This window comes from Aythya ferina (genome assembly GCF_964211825.1).
Source record: "Aythya ferina genome assembly, chromosome: Z".
Taxonomy (NCBI): domain Eukaryota; kingdom Metazoa; phylum Chordata; class Aves; order Anseriformes; family Anatidae; genus Aythya; species Aythya ferina.
The window spans coordinates 229,541-250,274 of record NC_140299.1 but is presented as its reverse complement, the minus strand read 5'-3'; the positions used below and the strand labels follow the sequence as shown (position 1 = coordinate 250,274).

General features: G+C 37.4%; 1 protein-coding gene across 10 annotated transcripts in view; it reads left to right on the top strand.

The window, feature by feature from the left end:
- The window catches only part of LOC311426618 (zinc finger protein 532), a 46,284-nt gene that overhangs the window by 20,717 nt on the left and 4,833 nt on the right, over positions 1–20,734 (top strand). For 9 of the 10 annotated variants that reach the window (XM_084503089.1, XM_084503095.1, XM_084503098.1 and 6 more), the window contains 4 exons: positions 2,926–3,107; positions 6,146–6,322; positions 12,802–12,964; positions 16,636–16,914. In XM_084503089.1, coding sequence (XP_084359215.1) covers positions 2,926–3,107; positions 6,146–6,322; positions 12,802–12,964; positions 16,636–16,914 — 801 coding nt within the window. The remainder of the gene's footprint in view (positions 1–2,925; positions 3,108–6,145; positions 6,323–12,801; positions 12,965–16,635; positions 16,915–20,734) is intronic. The other variant, XM_084503091.1, reaches the window with a different exon arrangement.

Sequence of the window (20,734 nt, the reverse complement as noted above, 5' to 3'; positions counted from 1 at the left end):
TTTGTGGTAAAAGTAGAAAGTAGCTGTTACTTCTTTTTAAACTCCGGCTATAAAGGTAGAATGTTTCTTTTAGAATAATTAAAAAATAAAAAATAAAGTGAAACATCAATTAAATGAACAGCAATTGAACAGCAATTAAAAAATGTTCCCTATAAAGTTTTTACTTTTCTGTAGCATCTTTTTTCTGTTAGTAGTCCCATTGAAAGGAACCAGACCACTCACTGGTAGATTTCATGGTTGAATGTAACCCTCACCTACTTGGTGGGGAAACAGAAGTAGCAGACCCAGACTAATGCATGTTAATGTTTGTCTTACTTATAGCTAGCTATAAGTGTATTGCTCTCGGGGATACTACATAGTTCATTTACCTTCATGCTCATAGTTCTTGTGTATCTTTATTTTCCACCTCCACCATTTTTTCTTCTAACCGTTTTTTTTTCTGGAACTTTGACTTCAAATGCAGGCAGGTGATGATTTTCACAAACTGTTTTATTTTGGTATGGGTTGGAATGAGAGAACTGGAAGTTAATGCCACCTTAAGCCCAGAATAAAATGGTAAGCAAAAGTGCTGAATTTCAGAATTTTGCAGTAGATTATTCTTGATCTACTCTAATCAGTTACAATTAAATATTTTCCAAGTCAACATAGCAAACCAGTAGCCTTAACAAATAGCATTATTGGCATTTCTCGTCAGTCTGAATTACTGGCATTGCAGATGAATCTTGAAGACTGCTTGTTGCAAAATCACCATCTGGGATACACTTAGCTGGGGTTGGAAAGTTGCATGGCTCTTACGTGGCATAACACCAGGTTTCCTTTTGCAGTGCTGCAGACAAAATGCTTGGGAAGGGCTGTGAAAACCCAGTATGTTTCTGTGATTGGAGTAAGAAGTTTTGTTTTGTTGGTTTCTTACATAATCGAATAACATTCCAGGCCCTCCAGTGTTATATTGCTACTTGTTAATACATATATGACAGAAGATAAATTTTAGGAATGGTGCAGAAGGCAAGTAAATGTGGCAAGCACATTTTAAGTAGAGTTATGGTTAGTCAGGCGTTTGCAGCCCGTCAGCCTGAGCTGAATACAAAATTCACATCCCAGACCAGTTCTGTTCAGTGTCGACAGGCATGAGTCAGTGGTTCAGACCATGGTTGTTTGGTCAACTGAGGACAAACTCTGACATTTCAGAGTGGATAATATGACTATATTTAGTCATGTTTGTATGACTGTAAAGCCTTTTTGCTTCCGGCACTGGGGTTAGTATTTGTCTCGCATTGATTAAATGGATACAGGTGATTTTTTGTACTGGCAAAGTTGCCGATAGTAATAAGGCAAACTCATTTGAAACCTATTTGTAACACTGTAGTATTTCTTCTGCAATGGTAGCTTTGATTCTGCTGTTATGTGCTCTGAAACTACTGTTTTTTAAAAGACACAGGTTACTGGCCTAAACTGGAAGAAGGGGGGTGTCTCTTTGTGAAGCCCCTGTCTTTCAGTAAGAAACTGTTTTATCATGAGGGAAAGGATTATTTCTTAATTATTTGAGGATTTCTTTATACGTAGGTTAGTAAATCATTTTTAACACAACTTTGGAGATCTTGTTTTTTCTATATTCTTGCAAAATGTACACATTACTCCATCTGCAAGACTCTTACGGATAACATTTCTAAAAATATGTAAATATCTTGTTCAAAAATACCCATACCATGAAGAAGTCTTAGTTTTGCTTTTAAATCTTCACAAGTCACTGATGACATTCATAATTTCCAGGTCATAAGAGAGAACCATAATCTAAAAGGTCTTACAAAGCAAAGTTGTACAAAATGAAGTCGTTCTTCAAAGACTTTTATTTGTGCTTGAGTTTTAGCCAGTGTTTCTGTTAAAGTCAATGAAGCAGTAGCTTCTGTGATAAAACTTAACCAGAAGCATTGCTCCATAGAGACTGTCAACCACCTGATTAGAGATCTTTGTGATGTAATACTCTAAATGAAACATTTTCACAAATGGTTTTACAGGTGCTGCTCTTTGTTTTCTCCAGTAATGGAAAGCAACTGTGAGCAGAAGTGAAGCGTGTTTCCAGCTCAGTTGCATCATTTACATTTCACCCCAAGAATGACACACAGTACCCAAAGAATTCCATGATTCTGATTTGGCAAATGGTCAACATGTAGTTGAAGTTGTGTGGTTTTTTTGTTTGTTTTTTTTTTTATTATTATTATTTTTGTGTAACAAAATACTAGAAAAGAATTGGTACAGGAAGTAGTTCCTGCACTAAGATTGCCCTTCAAAGAAGAGCTTCTGAAGTATTTAGTATATCTGCAGTTTTTACTCAAATGCACAATATTTTGATATTTTACAAAGCAGATGCTGTGGTCTAGCCTGAGAAATATATTTTGAAATTATTTATAGACTATTTGATTGATAATACTCTGTTTTGTTGGTATTAAGGATATTGCCAATAAAATTCATCAAGAGCAAGTATCAAAGAAAGTGAAGATAATATATATATATCTTTTTTTTTTTTCTGTGTTTATTTTTTATTTCTTGTCACGGTACTTTTAGATAAAGCTGCTATGTTTGTTTCTCAAGTTTTACATAGACTCCTTGCACTATTAAGGTAATCTTTTGAGGCACGTAATAAAATTTAAATAATCTGACATGCATCTTCTATGGTCAATGGTATGTGAAAGAGCTTTGTTTTGTCAGAATCTGGCCCAAAATGCCAGTATATCCTGTGGCCAATATTCTTCCCTCCGTCCCATGAGGTTAGTCAACAGAGTCCAGAATTTAGTCCTTGGCTACTTCTTTTGATTCACATCACAGTCACAACATTTAACCTTTTGTTTGTATTGCAGTGTTTGACACGAGAAATTATGTCTAGCTGAACCAAACCTTTTGTTTCATCTATTTTGGTTTATCGTTTAGAAGACATGCAATATCTGCCAGATGCTGCTTCCTAACCAGTGCAGTTTTGCATCACACCAGAGAATTCATCAGCATAAATCTCCATACACGTGTCCTGAATGTGGAGCAATCTGCAGATCTGTCCACTTCCAGACTCATGTTACTAAGAACTGCCTGCATTATACCCGAAGAGTTGGTTTTCGGTCAGTATAATGATTACTTTCTTGTCAATTTATATGTAATTTATGCTTTCAAAAGTAATTTTCCATTTTCATAAACATTGTTTGTAGAATACAGCTTCATGGGTTTAAGGTTGTCATGGAAACAATGCTATTAGTACTACAAATTTTGGAATAAATACTGCATTAAAATTCAGCTTTGTTTTGGGCATCCGCTTTTGTATGTTATTAAATCAGAATATTAGCTAATCTCATTCGACCATAAAATGTCAGATTCAGGACTTCACAGTTTCTAAGGTCTAGAAAATTCAGATGTATTTTCTTAATTTCAGGTTCATAACAGACTTCTTGAGTTTTTTCAGGACATTGAATTTTAGGCTGTTCTTTCTGGTAGAACAGTCATTTTCAGTATTTATTATCAAGAGAATTTATTATCAAGATGTGGATGGGCATACTGCACCGGTCTGGTAGCATAATAAAAACAACTTTTTAAAGTCCTTTTTGCTCTATTTGCTGTGGGAAGTCAAGATTTGTCTCTTTATACTGCTTGAAAATTATCTTCCTCATTCAAACAGCCTGCTCTTCTGGTTGTTCATTGTTACTCTTCAGTTTTCCTTTTATTCTTTCGTTTCCCTGTAATGGCAACTCACTGAGAAAATGGGGATCAGAGGCATTTCATGAAAATGTTAACTTTTGAAAGGCTTGAAAATTGTTTTATCGTCAGAATTTTACTGACTCTGAGTGGCAGGCAGCACAGCGAGAGATCGGAAGAGCAACCTGTACAGCTGCTCTTTGCTCAGCAGTCCTCAAGCATTTCCATTTCATCCTATCTGACTGGGGAAGGGTGATTTAAAGTCCTGCCTACTAGAAAGCTTCTTCCCCTTCATGGTACCACAGTTCATTTACTAGGATGGCTGTGACGTCCTTCCACAAAGGGAAGAAAGCATTTTTCCTCCATCAAGGCAGCTGCTGTGGCAATCAGTTTTCAGACTGAACCTATGGCCTGACACAACTCTCAAATCTTCATGTTTCTTTGGATTCTTTTCTTTTATCCTTTCCTCCCTATCCTTAGGTCTTTCTTGTCCTAAGTTTCTTACATCTGCTTCCTCCACTCCACTGCCCTTCCCAATAGTCTGTACCTCTTTGTATCATCTTCAGGGACTCTTGGCCTGCACCAGTAACACCAGAAGATTCATAAATCCTTCACAGTGAATCATGATAATGTTCCTAAGCTTTCTGAGATTTATCATAAACATCTCATGTCACACTAAGTCAGAATTTATTTGGTGAGAAGAAACCAAAAGTACTTAGGCAAGGAAAAGCAGCATCTGGGAAAGTTTAACTCCTCAGCATCTCTTTATCACCACGACACATGTGCTGGTGAAATGCATGGTATGTCTTGCCTCCCCAATGGACCTTGTAAGGCCAGTTTGGTTTCAGTGGTTTAGGCTAACTTCTGAACTAAATAAGCTAAAAGTGTCAACCTGAAGTTTGATTGCATCCTAGTGTGTTGAGAACATGAAAGGTGATGCTACAGTCAAAGAAAGGAAGGCTTGGGCCTTAGGAGTTGTTTTAATATGCAACAGTGGATGCTGAGGATCATTTATGATTTTGCATCACTAGAGAATAAATTCCAGGCAGAATGGGATGGAGGGGGAGAGGGGGGATGCGCCCCAGCTCTATTGAGGTGACGCCATAGGAGTAGAGCTATTGAGGATTCACTGCAATGAGAGGGTCACACTTTCTACTGCTATGAAGAAATGTTCATCTCTATATAAACAGAGAACAGCTTAACAGAACCCAAAAAGGTGAGGACCATTTACTTTAGAAAATGTACCGGCAAGTGGAGACTAGATAGCTATGGACTTATTAGGATTTACTAGTTATTTACTTATGTACTAGTATTAGGGATGTAAATTAAGTGCTTAAGAAAGAAAGGGTGACATTTCATAAAATTCCATGAAGATGCATTTTAAAAGGAAAGCAGGATTGTTAAGTGTAATTTATAACTATCTAATGCTTTATTGGTATCATTAAGACGTTAAAACAGTATCCAAAAATCGAAATCCAATATCCATTTGATGTTTATACAAAAATGATCATGCTAATGTGATAGATGCCAGAATTATTATTTCAGAAGCAGGGGCCTTCCAAGTTGAAACTAAAACTCTTACTGCAAAACACGGATCACTAAGAAATCTGTTGATTTGACAGGTTATGTTTTAATTGCTTATTGCAGTATATTCGCAGACTTCCTGGGTATATATACTAAGACTGGACTGGAGGTGCATGGCACTATAAAAGAGGCCATTGTGGGTAGAAATTCTCATGTGCTAATTTTAATTCAATTTTTTAATCATTTTGTTTTAGAATAGATGCGGAAAGGTCACAAATTTTCGACATTGCAGAAGTACGTTTTTGAAAAATATTTTCAGAATTCCAATCTGATATATTGACGTGATTGTAGAGATTCAGTTTAGTTGTTCTGAATTTAAATTTACTTTTTGTTTGTTTGTTTTAATCCAAGCATTGATTTGATTACTAGCACAGAAAATCATTACCATTATGTTTTCATTAAGTCTAAACAAGGGAAGTGGTGAAAATGTTTTGCTTACTGGTTTTTCATTTTGGTGGTAGCTCCTAAATTACTGTGGTGTACCTTACATAATCCACTGCATGTGAAAAAAAAATGCATTTTATAAAAGCTCTTTACAAATTTGCAGAGGATTGAAGCGTTCTTTTTATAATCAATAGAATATTTGTCTGACTCTTCTGTCTATTCTGTTGTAATATCATAAAACATGCTCTGACTTCATCTCTCTTAGATTTTACAAGTTAAAATTGGGAAAATCCTTTTTTTTCTCCTTTTTGATATGCAAATCTCTGCTTATAGTGATTCTTATTCTGTTGTTTGTACTTTTAAATTGACAGTGTAATGTAGTTTTAACTGGTTATATGCATATGCTTAACTCTTCCACTTGCTTGAAAATCAGTGTTGATTCCATTTCTTTCAATACTGCTTTATGCTAGGCTGAACTGACTCTTTTCCACTCTTTTTGCAGCTGCGTGCATTGCAATGTTGTATACTCTGATGTGGCGGCACTCAAGTCTCATATTCAAGGTTCTCATTGTGAAGTCTTTTACAAATGTCCTATCTGTCCCATGGCATTTAAATCTGCTCCCAGCACACATTCCCATGCCTATACACAACACCCGGGTATCAAGATAGGCGAACCAAAGTAAGCAAAATTACTGTTTTTACTGTACTTGCTTGCATTCTAATAACCTTTGAAATTGCATTCTGTCCTGTACTTACAATCTTAAGTCAAGTACTGAACAATCAACAGTTTGTCATCCATTTGGTAATACGTGTCATTCTTCTAATATTTTCAGGAGGTTTTAGCTAGGAATTTATTAGGCAAAGGTTAAATTTCCATGAACATAGCCATAGCAGTTCTTTAAACACAGCACTCCAATAAAGTGATGCAGTAATTATAAAAACAATTCAGCCTGCTAGTGTGCTGCTTCTTGATTTCTAATCCACTTACCTCACATGCATTTTTACTGTGAGTTAAATGTAATGTGATTCCAAAAACAGCTGCTAAGACTCGCCAGTGCTTTTATAGTGATTTTCTTAATGTCTGGTTGAAAAGGCAGAAAAAAGTGATTTTATTTTTTTCTGTTATGTGTTTACAAATAGTTGTCTAGGTGAATTTGGGAAATTGGTTCTTCTGGTGCCATCAGCCCTCAAGGGTTGGGGTGCACACTTGTGGCTGGGGCGTTAGATGCAGCTGCAGTTGTCTCTGGGCAGACCTTAGGCGGCTCTCATGGGCTGCAGCCTCCTGCGGTGCCACAGAGGTGGTTCTGATCAGGCAGCTGCTCGCTTGTCAGGCTGCTATCTGCTAGATGTGTCCTCGTGAAAGCTGTAAGTTTGGGAATGGTGAGCTAGGTTTTAGCTTCACTAAAACTGTCATGTCTAAAGGACAACAATCCCCATCTGATAAGTGAGAGGTGCTAGCCTTTAAACCTTTTCCAGCCTTGCCCTGAAATTCAAAATATATATATATACAGAGCTATTTTTATATAAGACTTTTTCTGATACAAAATCTTTTCTGGATTAAGGCAGAAGTGTTTCCATTCTTCACCTAGGTTGGTTGTATATAAACACAGTAAGTGGTTTACTGAAGGCAGTAAGAAGGAGCATAATTCAGGGTCTTCATTGTGAAAATGTTGAATATTCAAGGCAGGGGGAGCTGCAGGTGTCGACACATATGAAAATCAGACTTCAAACTGCATAGGCCTTAAGCCCAATGCCTTCTAATCACAGGCCTTTTTCTTCTCTCTTCTTCCTCTGCTGGTATGAATGCAGAACAGAGTAGATACTCAAATGTTTAACTCTGTTTTGTTCCGTTGAACTGCTTGGACCACGCAAGTACATTTTAACAAATTTCAGAGTCGAAAAAATATAGAGCAGATGAAAGAAATAAGGTATCCTGCATTGTAATAACCAGATTTCACAAGAATCTGGCATAACACTTTTATTTCTAGCCTATTAAAAGGAGATCTGTTTGTTGGTTTTGTTGTTGTTTTTTTTTTTCTTTAGCAAAATAGCAACAGACTTACTGTGTCTGATACTAAATTCAGACATTTCCACCAGTGATAAATTATACCTTGTTTTAATTCAGGATAATATCTGAGTGACAGACTTTGACATACCAGCATTTAATCTAAAACTTGTTTAAGGTTCCCATAATTTCCATTACAGAAAACTGAAAGATTAAGATCACCAATTGTGTAAGATACTCCACATACGAAAAGTAGAGAAGATTTACTGAGTTGTGCTTGGATCTGTTGAATTCCTCATAAATTTGGTGAATTAAGTATTTTGCATTAGTTTCCTTTCCATATAAGAAGGTGTGTTTTCTTTAAATTTGGCCATTTAAATCAAGATGCTGTCTCACATGCTTGCGGAATGACTAGTAAGGTTTTCCCAGTCTTTGCAATGTTTGGAGTTACTTGTTTCTGTTTCACAAGCACCTGTAGGTAGTACAGTGTCAGCACCAGGGCACAAGATGCTCATTGATTACTGTCTGACCATTTAATGAGGTCTATTTCAGGCTATCAGGACCTGTGGTTTTCCTCAGAATTAACTTAATGTATTTATGCTGTTCAGCAGCAGTGTAAAATGGAAAGTATTTTCTTGTTTGGATTAATTGTTTGCTGAGGATATTTCTCACATATCTTAGTCAAGTGACATTAAGTTTTCATAGCTCAAAGTCTTTTTTATCTACTGTAGTGTGCCATATTGTACTAGAAGAAATTTTATTCTTGCTTGATGAATATGCCAGTGCCACTGCTGGTTTACCTGTCTTGTGTTACCTGCTATCTGTGCTGCACAAGGCCTGCATACATTCTGAAAGCTTGACAATTTGTTGTAAAGAAGGAAGATAATAAATACAGTATTATAATACTAGAAATATTACCATGAAAGTTCAATTGTTTATTGTTACGAAGTAAGCATTTTAAAATAAATGAAAAGCAGTGTACAGTACCCTTTTGTGTTTTAAAACAGGAAGCTTTCAGGCTTTTATGTAGTGTTTGAAGGTCATTTAACCCAGATTTTTAAATGGGAGTTTCAAACCTTATGCTGATAGGCAAATGTTTTTGAACTCCTTTCTGACCACAGAGCCTGGTTTCTAGAGGCCCTGGTCACGGCGGTGCTGCGGGAAATCAGGCTGTGTGTGTGAACAAATCAGGGGAGCTGGGAAGGATTTATTAGTTCTCCCTCATAAATGGGCCGAGACCAGCTCAGGCTCTGTTTACTTGTTCACACAATTTTTGTTTACAGGAATTAGGCTTAGCGGGTAAATGGCTGTGTGCCTCTGGCATTTACTGGAATTGTATGATTTATAATTATATTAAAAATGGTTGTTTCAGAACAGATATAGTAAACAATTTGCTGCATGAAAAATAAAGTCTATATGCAGTGATTCTCTTACAGTTGAAATTAGATTATCTTAATATAGGGAAATGGATGGCTTTCAACTTTGTCAGCTCTCTCCTGTAACATATCTAGGATGTTTTGATGTGAAACCTAAGCTTATATGTGATTTAGTTTTTTCAGTAAATATTGGAAGTCCATAGAAACAGCATTAAGGTATTTTTCATGGCTGATCTCTTTTTGGATATTGGAGAAATTCTTGTTTATGAAGCCAGATTATGAATATATACTGTACTCTCAGAACAAAATATATTATCCCACAAGTAGTGTTTTTTTTTGCGGAAAAAAAGTGCAGGAAGGAGAAATACCATGCTCTGCAAAATTTTTCAAAATGCTAGACATCTTTAACGCAATATGAAAGTATTTTTCTGTGATATACATGTGTTCATTCAAAGATAATATATGAATATTTATTACCCAGATTTTTGAAAAATGAAGAAGTGTACGTATCATGCCTATTTTGGTGTGTACTGTGGAGCAGGAGTAGTTGTGCAGTGGCAGTACAACTGGCTGCCCTTCTCAAGGATCTTGTTGAACTTAAGCTGTTGTAAATTATGTCCTGAAGAAGCATAACAGCCTTTAAACTTTGGGCAGGGCTTTAAGCTGATGTATGTTAAATACCAATTACCTCAAATTTAAAGCAAATCAGCACACTCAGTTGCATGTGTTTAGGATTGAAAGTCATGCTTTCAAATGTGAGTCAAAGTAAAACTTGGTGGAGGATATAGTCACAACACGTACTGTTAGGTATCTTGGTATGAATTTGATTTAAGACAGAGGCCTGAGTTTTAAAGTTCAATCTATACCAGATAGTTCCTGTGCTTTTGTGAAAACAGAGTAATGTCATTTAGCTTTCATAGAAAATGTAAGTATTCAGCTCCTGGTGTTTTTAGAGAGAGATTTTTTTTTATATACGATGAATTCACAAATAAGTGATTTTTTTTGTAGCAGATTCACTTTCTGGTGCCAGTAGCACCTGTAAGTGTTAGTGAGTGGTGCATTACTCAAGGTGCACTTTAAGGTCTTTAAGGGACTGGGAAGAGCATTGGCAGCAAATCAAGGGAAGTGATCCTTCTCTTATCTCTTCAGTGCTGATGAGACACATCTGGAGTACTGGGTCCAGATCTGGCCTCCCTGGTAGAAGGGAGACGTGGACATAGTGGAGTGAGTTCAGCACAGCACGACTAAGGTGATGCAGGGCCTGGTGCATCTCACATGTGAGGAGAAGGTGAGAGAGCTGGGACTGTTCAGCCTGGAGAAGAGAAGGCTCAGGGAGACCTTATCAATGTGTATCAATGCCCACCTGATGGGAAGGAATGAAGAGGAAGATGAACACCTTTTATCAGCACCCACTCACAGGACAAGAGGCAATGGGCAGAAATTAAACCACTAGAAATTCCATCTGAACACAATAAATTACAGGTTAGTGAGGTTGGAAGTCAAACACTTGCACAGATTGCCCAGAGAGGCTGTGGAGTCTCCACCTGTGGAGATGGTCAAAACCTCACTGGACATGGTCCTAGGCAGCTGCTCTGGCTGACCCTGCTTGAGGCAGGGCTGGACCAAATGACCTCAAGAACTCCCTTCCAACCTCAGTCATTCTGTAGTCTTGTGTTACTTTAGGTACATTATGAATCTGAGGCATACAATAGGTCATAGTTTATTTGATTGAATTACATAATCCTGCAATAACAAATTTATGTTCTACAGACTTGAAATTGTTCCAACTCGGATGACTGTCTAGTTCCACAACAGATGATAAAGCAGGTTTTCCAACTTTTCTTTTGCCTCGTTTTATTTCCAAGATATTGTTCGAATAAAGATGTCATGAAATACACAGGCAATAATTTTTAATTCTGCCAGTCCTTATTTACATCTCATTAATCCAGAACACTGTAATTTTACTCATCTTTCATTAGCACTTAGCAGTGGCATTGAGTACTCAGTAAGAGGCACCAAAATTCTGGAATTGTGGTTGTTATCAGTGGTCCATGAGCAAGGAACCAGGAGGGTGACAATCTCCCTCCCAGGGGCAAGGCTTTGATACAGTCTCGTGCCTCGGGTTGTTTGCCTTGTTAGTTAGTGATCAGGTTTTGACATTTCATTACTTTTGGACAAAGTTGTTGAGGAAGATGTAAAACAGTATTATAGAAGACAGGACTTAAAGGATGGAATAAAAGTATTTGGTACCCCAGAACCAGGAAATATCATCAGGCAGTTAGTATCTGCTCTCAGCTTGTGGTCTGAGATATTATCTACAGAATTGTAGCAAGTACTTCTCTGAGGAAATTACATTTTTTCTTGGGTGTAGCGAAGGCAGCTGGCAGTAAAATTTTTGCTTCAGATTATCTTGAACTGTTCCGATGAGAAAAGACCAAGATGTTGGTTTAGCGTGCTGAGATACTCAGCAGCTGTGTGCTGAGGGAGATGATCTATTGCATAGTAAATCTTTACGCTCTTGCTTTTCTGTTTCCCTTAAACAGTGCATCCCATAGCGAGTGGGTGTCTGTAATAGTGCCCTGTGCCTGGGCAGATTCACGTTCTCTCCATTTCAGTCTGCATTCACTTCAGTTTGTCTGCCAGGGTGGTAATCTGCTGATTTATTTCCCCGGGAGTTGTCTCTTATAATCTCAGTTTAAACTGTTAGTAAGATAAGTGAGGTTTTATTGATGTGAGATGTATGAGGTGAAACTGCATTTTAGAAACCTTTTTTTTTCCTTACCAATTAATATCAAGAAACATTTTCTATTCCTGGCAAGCTCTTTAACACCTTCCTTACAGGAACTTACATGGGCAATGAGAAAACTTAGCATGCTAACAAGCAGGGGTTTTGTTTGTTTGATTGTTTTTTAATGGAAATCCATTTTTTAGGACAGAGATCAACCTCTAAGTGATGGGATTAGGAAGACTGCTTTCACAGAGGAAGTGCCTGTCTTGGTACTCAGCACTTGTGCTTGAGTTTCCTTTATCTTATCTGAAGTTTCTCTGAAGTACCACTACAGATGGATAATGGATTTGATTTATCTCTCATCTGATGATCTATGGCAAATTTCTGTATTCCTTTTCTTTCACATGTCATTTCCTTTCATTCATTTTCCAAGTTAAAAAATGCATATGCTTTGAGAGAGGAAGTTGCGGTTTTGGTGGTATCTCTACATTGCTGTGATAGACAGATTCTTAAAGGCCTGTAATTGCAAAACAGGGAAATATCACCCTGTGAAGTCTCAGTTTCAGGACATTAACAGAGTCTAGATTTGTCATTCAAGAGGTTGAAAGCCATATACATTGACAAAAAATAAGTGCATCCTGAAGTGTAGTACTGATTATGATCAAATCAGTAACTCCCTTAAAATACATTGCCTTTGCAACCTGAAACAGGTGTATTCTTTGTCCTTCAGTTACAACATGGGTTCAGGAGCTGAAGACCTGTTACTTCAGAGTACTGTAAGCAGATGTTGGTGTTATATATGTAACCGGCATATGCTATTGTTTTCTGGCTTAGTCATTTTTTTCTATTTTTCTGCTTTTTCTACTGCTCCTTTATTTTGATTTTGGAAGATGTTCTGAATTAGTTTCATTTTACCTTTTTTCAGGCAGTGCAAAATAATTGCTTAAACGTGTCAGATCTTGTATCTGCTGAGAAAAAAGTTAACATCATGATTCTTGCTGATAGATCATAAACATGACTGACACTGTTTATTGTACTTCTGTTTTTAGAATAATATATAAATGCTCTATGTGTGACACTGTGTTTACTCTACAACCTTTGCTCTATCGCCACTTTGATCAGCATATTGAAAACCAGAAGGTGTCTGTTTTCAAGTGTCCAGACTGCTCTCTTCTGTATGCACAGAAACAGCTTATGATGGATCATATCAAGGTGTGTAGGCATCTCTTGTTTTATTCTTAGATACTATTTATCATGCGATATGTGTTTTGAGAAAATGCTGTAAAAAAGGCTCAAAATAACAAGAAAGCTGCTGGAAGAAAGAGATGTTAATAATTCCAAAAGATTAAATTGTGAATATTGTTTTCAGATGTTAGTCTTATATTTCATATGGTTTTCAGCATCTGTGATGTAACCACTTACTATTTCTACGTGATTGTTTATTTTGATATGCTAGGAATATCTTAGTACATTGCATTCAATATGTTATTTTATGAAAATTAAATGAGGAGATAATAATGTATAATAATAATATTAGAGTACATTGATCCAATCCTAATAACTGTTGAGCCTTATTTACAGTATTTAAAGTATTATTCCCGTTGTTAGTAGTTGAGAATGCTGAGCACGTCACAAAATGGAACCTTTAATATTCAGAACTAACTGGGGGGAACCCGTACGTTTCTCAAATGTAGAAATTTTGTGTGTGGTGTCTGTGTGTGTGTGTGTGTGCACATGAACACATGCACACTTCAAAAAAAAGAACCTGAAGTGGATTTTTCATCAATATCCTTATAACTGCTTGAAGAATTTGACTAGAAAAGACTTATTGCCATCCTTGCAAATCATGTTATTAAGAATCAGCAGTCCCCTGGCTCTAACTTGCTAGCTATACACTTTAAGTACTCCGTTACCTTGTTTTAAATACACCAAGTCTGTTAGCAGTGCTGAAATTTCTTATACATTATTATCATTATCTGGTGCCTGGCAACTGTTGAAGTGATTTAAATAGTAAAATTTATATACAGAGTAGTGAAAAATCAGTTATCTTTCTTGCCTGCTAAAACTATCATTTTGCATTTTAGCCTCAACTATGGTACTTATAACCTTAGAAATCACTGAAGTTGCATTGAAAACAAGATCAGAATTCTTGCAAAAACAGCTGGTTTTAAAGCCAGTTTTAAACATGAGTTGGAGATAGGGAAATGTCCCAAGATGTTCAGAAATGCAAGGACAATGTATTTTCTTTGTTTCTGAACTAGTTTATAAATATAAACAGTAAGAATCATTTTAGACTTATGTCAGATACCTTAAATGGTCCTCTAATGCAGCAATGCAAAGTCATATTTCCTAATTCCTTCAATCTACATGTATCGCTTCTTTTCTAACTAGTTAGGCAAATTCCATACATTGGAGTGTATGTCTTAATTACATAATTAGTTTTTCTTGAATCAGGTATTTTTGTGGAAGTGATGTTACATACGTATTTCTTTAAGATCTGAAAACCACTTTGGGACATGATGTTACTGTAGTTAGAGATAGGAGCTATTCTTATATGTTAGGGTTGCTCAGCATCTCTCATAAAGTTACACTTAGTTACCTATGTTTTGGATACTTTTTTACATTTTGGCTGTAGTTTTCCATGCCAGTATTTGTACTTTTGTCCAGTATATTCTTAGCATGTTACACTACAAATGATGCAGACAATTCTGAGAACAAAACTAGTGAATTAGAACACAGGCTTTCAGTAACAGCATTACAGCTTTTGTTCAGAATTGCTAGTGCTTTTACATTTAGGATGTGTGTATGGTATTAGGAACAACAGCAGAAAAGTGTAAATTGGACTTGACTCTAGGGGGAAAGAAAAAGACAGTAACAGGGTATAGATAAAAGCAGAAAAGGACACAGGGAGAGGAAGAGTGCTCAACAAGGGCAGAGCTCATCCCAGCTGCAACAAACATAATTGTTTGATATGGCTAGACATAAAGCAGCAAGGCAGAGAAGACTTGGATGAAAATAGAACAGAAAGGGTTAGAAAGAGGCTCAGAAGGAGGTTATTTAAAGCTACAAAAATAACCTAGAGTAATTCCTGCAGATGGGAAGGTATCTTGTTGGCAAAATGTATGTCTTATTTTCCTCTAATGGCTTGCTACAAAAAAAAAAAAAAAAAAAAAAAGGAACAGCCAGTGATAACAGATAGTGAAGGTCTGGACTGGAGGCATAACACTTAAGTCTAGTGGTGGTATATACTGTCACTGTGACTTCAGGTTACGCTTTAATGCTTTGGGATTATTTTTAAGAAACTAAATTTCAGATACTACATTTAAAAGACATAAAGAAAGTTGAGCACTAATGCCTTACATGCTGATAAGTTAAGATGGGATGGAATCTCCAGATCGATCTCCAGTTGCCTGAAACTAGAGGACCCTCCTTCCCCGCACTCAATGCTTGTACTTCATCTCCTAGTGCAGTGGGATACCCCAGAAAACTTCTTCCTTTACTACACAATTTTAATTTATTCTTAGAAGCTGTCAGTCAATCCTGTGCACTTTGCTTTTTAATAATGTCTTAGCTTTTAAAAGTACTGGCTTTCTTTTCCAGTCGACTATTCAAATAGAACGTGTTCTACAGATCAGGTTGATATTTGCAGTACAACATGCAGGTAGTCCCAAAAGCCACACGATTCACAAAGAACTTGGTACTATAGTGTTACACTGGAGAAGCAGATTGGTATACTTACATTGTCCAAATCAAGAATATATTAGATGCTTTTTGTTTCTGAAGTTACCTGCATGTTTAGGGTGGCCAGACACATTGTCCACAATAGCTATAATGCAGATCAATATATGAGATGATTAGAATGCTGTCAATGTAAAGGGCAAGTCTTTTGGATATGAAAGAGACCTTGACAGTGGATCCATGTTCAACAATACGTTAAGCCTGGTTTGCACTCATCTTTGTTGGCCCAGAACCCTGCTAATTCATTCCTGTTGAGTCCATGGTCATATATGAAACAGACACACAGCTGAGGTCCAGGTCTTCCTGAAACAGTCATCTTCTCTGTGGGCTGAGGTATCACGCCACCATGCGACACTGGCTCCATAAACAGGGGAGCTGCAGAAGTTTTCCCATCATACTAATCAATTACCTAATCTTAAAGGCTAGAAATACATCAGTGAGGAAGGATCACTACCTAAGAGCTGCAGGGTGCTGAGCAGCTTGTAAGGCACTTAGCTGTTCCCGCCAGTCCTGCACACCTTTGATTCCAAGAACCGATAGCAGTGTGTAGCCCTAAGCAGTTATAACCTGAGCATGCAGTAAGACGGGGCTTAGCACAGGCTTAACATAAAACACTAATATATCCTAAAAAACATAATTGCCTGATCTTTCCAGAGTTACCTTTTCTTGTCTTATTTACCGATGCTCCAAGTCAAAACTTGTCAGTAAAAACCCTGCCTTCTTGGAAATCTCTCTTTAGACACACAGTTTGAAATGAGGATGTTCAATAAACTACATTAGGTAAGTAAAGCAAGAAACTGAACTTAACCTAATGTACTTCTTGAGCCCTTTTTTTCTCTTTATTCAACAGCAATTTATACTTAACCTACATAGTCTCATTTTTTGTGAAAATATCCAGCCACTGAATGAAAATTACTACTTTAGCTATGGCTGGTGTCAGTGTTGTTGGCTAGTTTCTGCCTGTGCTAGACATTGTCTGTATTTAATCATTGTTTCTTTAAGTTAAAAATGTGATCTGATGAAGTATGACAAAGAAGTAAATGGAGACTCATGTTTCAGTAGGTCTTCTGCATTTTGTCAGTACAATTGTACACAACTGTGTTAGTTGTTTGCTTATATATATATATATTTTTATTTTATTGTAGTCAATGCATGGAACTTTGAAAAGTGTGGAAGGGCCACCAAACCTGGGGATAAATTTGCCTCTCAGTACGAAACCTACAAATCAGAACTCAACCAGTCACAACAAAGAGGACACAAAATCTGTCAACGGAACAGAAAAGTTAGAGAAGAAATCTCCTTCTCCTATGAAGAAGGGAGAGCCTAAAAAAGTCACTAGTCGTGGCTGGACATGTTGGGAATGTGATAGGTTCTTCACTCAGAGGGATGTTTACATTTCCCACATGAGGAAAGAACATGGAAAGGTAAATGAATAATACCTAATTACAAAAAGTGAGTTAAACCTGAAATATTGTCTTCTTTTTTTTTTTTTCAAATTGTTGTGGTTTTGTAATTAATTCCTTTAAGTTCCATCATTATTTTCCTCTGTTCTTACATGTATGTCATCTTTCTCTCTTTTGCTTCTTGGTTTTTGTCATTTTCTACATAGTTCTTTTGAGAAAATCTACACATGCTTAGTTAATTGTAGGCTTGTTCATCCAGTACCAACATTTCTTGAAGATGGAAAGAATGAAAGATGTTCCACTATTTCATCCAAGTCTTCTAATCTGATCCAGATTATTTTTTCCTTTGTGATTTCACAGTTCCTTCTGTCTTGAAAATTCATTAGCTGTTAAACTTAGGGAATGGAATCTCAATTTGCTGGTCCAATGAGCACCAAACAGCATTTCATTTTAAAGCTAGACTCACTCTAACATCAAATCATTGCTCTAATCTTACACTTGCGGGCTCAGGCAACAAGTCAGCAGAGTTGAGCAAGGTGGCATTTTTTATTTAAGGCAGCTAGATGTGAGACAGCTTACTTAAAACTGACTGAAAGTGAAATATGGAAACGCTGTAGTCTCAAGTCAGCAGAAAGACAGGCTGATGTCCTTGATGCATTCTATAACGTTTCCACTTAAATTAAAAGGACTGGCAGGTGGACAGTGGTGAAACTGAACAACTTTCTTCTGCTACTGCTTTCAGGGAAGAGAGCAACAAAACTGACTTTTTAAATTTAGCTTAAAAAGGAAAAGAATAGTGAAAAACATAACTTCACAGTGCAGTTTGAGGAGTCTATCTTCATACATTGCAGTGCTGCAAGCTAGAGTAAAGCAAAAAAGCAAAAAGTTTTGTTATTTAAGATGAATTTTCCATTTTCAGTTCAGACTTCATTCTTCCACATAGTATCACATTGTGGATTTGGCTACCAAGCTCAGTGAAGTCAGTGAAATTCTTTGGGTTGATTCAGTTTGAATCAGACCCTGTGCTACTGCTTGTAGCAAACACATAAGTAGTGAGTGATTCGTATATGTAGCACTTATGATTTGTATGAGGTTACTCAAGTGCATGAGTATTTACAGAAGTGAGGTCAAAGTGCTAATTGTCAAGCACAGAACCAAAAGGGGAAAAGTAAATTTCGGTTCCTTTATTGGTTTGGTTTGTTGTTTTTTGTTGTTGTTGTTTTGCTGCAATAGTGTCTGTGTCCCTTGTTGCCTTGCCTGCATTAGCTCTCCTGATGGTACTAAAACTGTTGTACCCACCTATAGCAAGGGTTGAAACCAGAAGGCGGTTATCAAAGTCAAAGTGAGCCAAGACTGGGAGACACAAAAGCTGAAGATTACACTGACCCAAACATCAAAAATGAGCAGGGGCTGCATGGGAGGAAAAGATGCCAGGGAGCTGGGCTTGTAGGCAGGATTCAGGGCAAGGAGAGCATGGAACTGAAGGAAAACCAGGCGAGTAGGAATTAAAGGCCAGTTCCACAGAGTCTGGACAAAGGAGCAAGGAGTAGCAGGGCAGCATTAACCCAGTGTCATGAACAGCCAGGAGCGGTGGTGCCGGGAGCAGTGCAGTTCCTCACCCCCCAGCGGGCTGGGCGCTCTGCCGGGGTCGTCTGCTGGACCCTGCGTAGCTGTGGGTGGGACTGGCCAGGGCAAGGTGCAGCCCGATACTGCAGCACCACGGTCGTCTGCTGTCCAGTCCTGGCCTTTGCTGTGTGCCAGGAGCAATGGCCTGATTCTTCCTTCAACAGAGAAGCAAGGAATTAAACTAAAGTACTGTGCTGCACTGAAGAGAGAGAGCAGGGCTGGAAGGGACAGCAGATTTATTTTGTCTAAGTGATGAAGAATCATCCAGAGTGGAAAAATCTGTAGTTTTCAGGATGCTGATATGCTACAATAAATGATAGCACATTTTCAGAGGTTTCTGTGTCTCTTCAAATTTCAGTGCTTATCTCTGAAGCTGTGTTGTGCAAATTGTTTTATTCTGTTTCTAAACATTTTATGGAAAGGCTGAAAATGCCAGACTGCTGAGTGTCATCTCTAATTTTCTTATGACAACTTCAAGCAAATAGCTCCCAAGCCTGACTGAAAGACCATTTTCATGCTCATCCTTGCCTTCGGTAACTCCCACTCTGTTCTTTCAGCCACGTCTGAGAGATATTGCCTTCCTGCTGTAAAGAATGCCGTATTCAGGCTGCATAGCTACATTTCCAGTAACCCTTGGAACAAAACACACAAAAACAAATGATTATGATTCACAGAACTACATTTTCTTTTACCTGGTTCTCCTTTTACAGTTTGAGGGCGTGAAAGTTGGACAAACATCTCTGTTTGGTTTCTCCTGTTGCTTTAGAAGCCCATTTTTGCATTTCTGTCTGTTGAAGTCACTAAGGAATTAGTGTTAATTGCTTCAGTTTCAAGCCTAGCAAGTATATTTGTGACACTTATGCTACGGAGCGTCTATAAAGATACTCCGTAAAATATGTTACAGTCCCTGTAGTATGACTGAACTAATTACTTACTCCTGATCCTGTAACACTCATACAATCATAGTTTAGTTTTCTTTCAAAATCAGTCCCTTTAGCAGCATGTAAAACGTTTTGCCCATTAGTGCAAATACTAACTCATCAATGCTTTTAGTGGCAAACAGAAGTAGGTTCAAGCTCAGATACACTTACATTTTACACTGATACAATTCTTTAAAACAACACAAAGCAACACACCTCCCCATAATACTGTCACTTCTGAATGAGCTGGGGAATCACATCCAGTCTAATCAAAGCTACCTCAGAGTGACAGAAGGCAAGTAAAAAAATATTAGTACCATATAGATAATGCTTGTTCAATTAATTACAGTTTCTACAGTATAGGCCAGGGCTATTTTTTGATTGAATCCTTAATATGCCTTCACATTCTGCTTTAAGCATCCGTAAATTCTTCTCAGAGTACTGCAGTCAAAAGCATACTGCAAAACCATACTGCAGAATGTACTGATTAATGCATTTAATTAATTTGTTTGGGAATATTTCAGTTTCCTTGCTACAACTACTTGGGCTGGTAAGACAGGCCATTTGGACTGAGTTCTAGGATTGACGATGTGCTAGTAAATTTAAAGGATAGGACCATGTCATTCGTTCTTGGATCTTTTATAGCTGACAGTTTTGGAGATGTTATTTCTTCAGATACTATAGCTCCTGTGGCTGTGTTCAGCTGCAATGACATGGGTGGAGACCACTCCATCATTTTTAACTTTTCTTTCTCCTTACACTAAACTAATAGTAATATAAGATCCATAGAACTCCCCAAGTAAATGTTCCTCAAGCTGACATCAGACCATCTCTCCTCATGACTTTTTTGAGCCCTATTATCACATCAGTATTCATGACGTTTTGCTATGGTCACTATTTAGTATGTGCCCTTCGCCTCTTTTCTTGTGGGTGATTGGTAATCTCTCCCTGTCAGCAGCTGCAGAAGCAATTTGGTGACGGGAAGGGTGAGATTACTTTATAGTGAAAGCAGATCTTTGACCATGCTACCTTTAATGGTCCAGAAATAATCCACTGATTTTCTGTGCTTCTTTGATGGAAGAACTTCACCCACAGTTTGTGGTACCAGTTTACAATTTTGGTAGGTGCATGTGTAATTCATGCTGGTCACATTGTTTTGAAAGAGCTTTAATTCCTCTGACTCCTACAGTGTTGCTGTAGGAATGGTGTATAGTTGAAGATGCAGTGCCAGACACTAGTAAGTATGTTTCTTTCCTATTGTTAAAGGATTTAATGCATGCACTACTTTTACATAG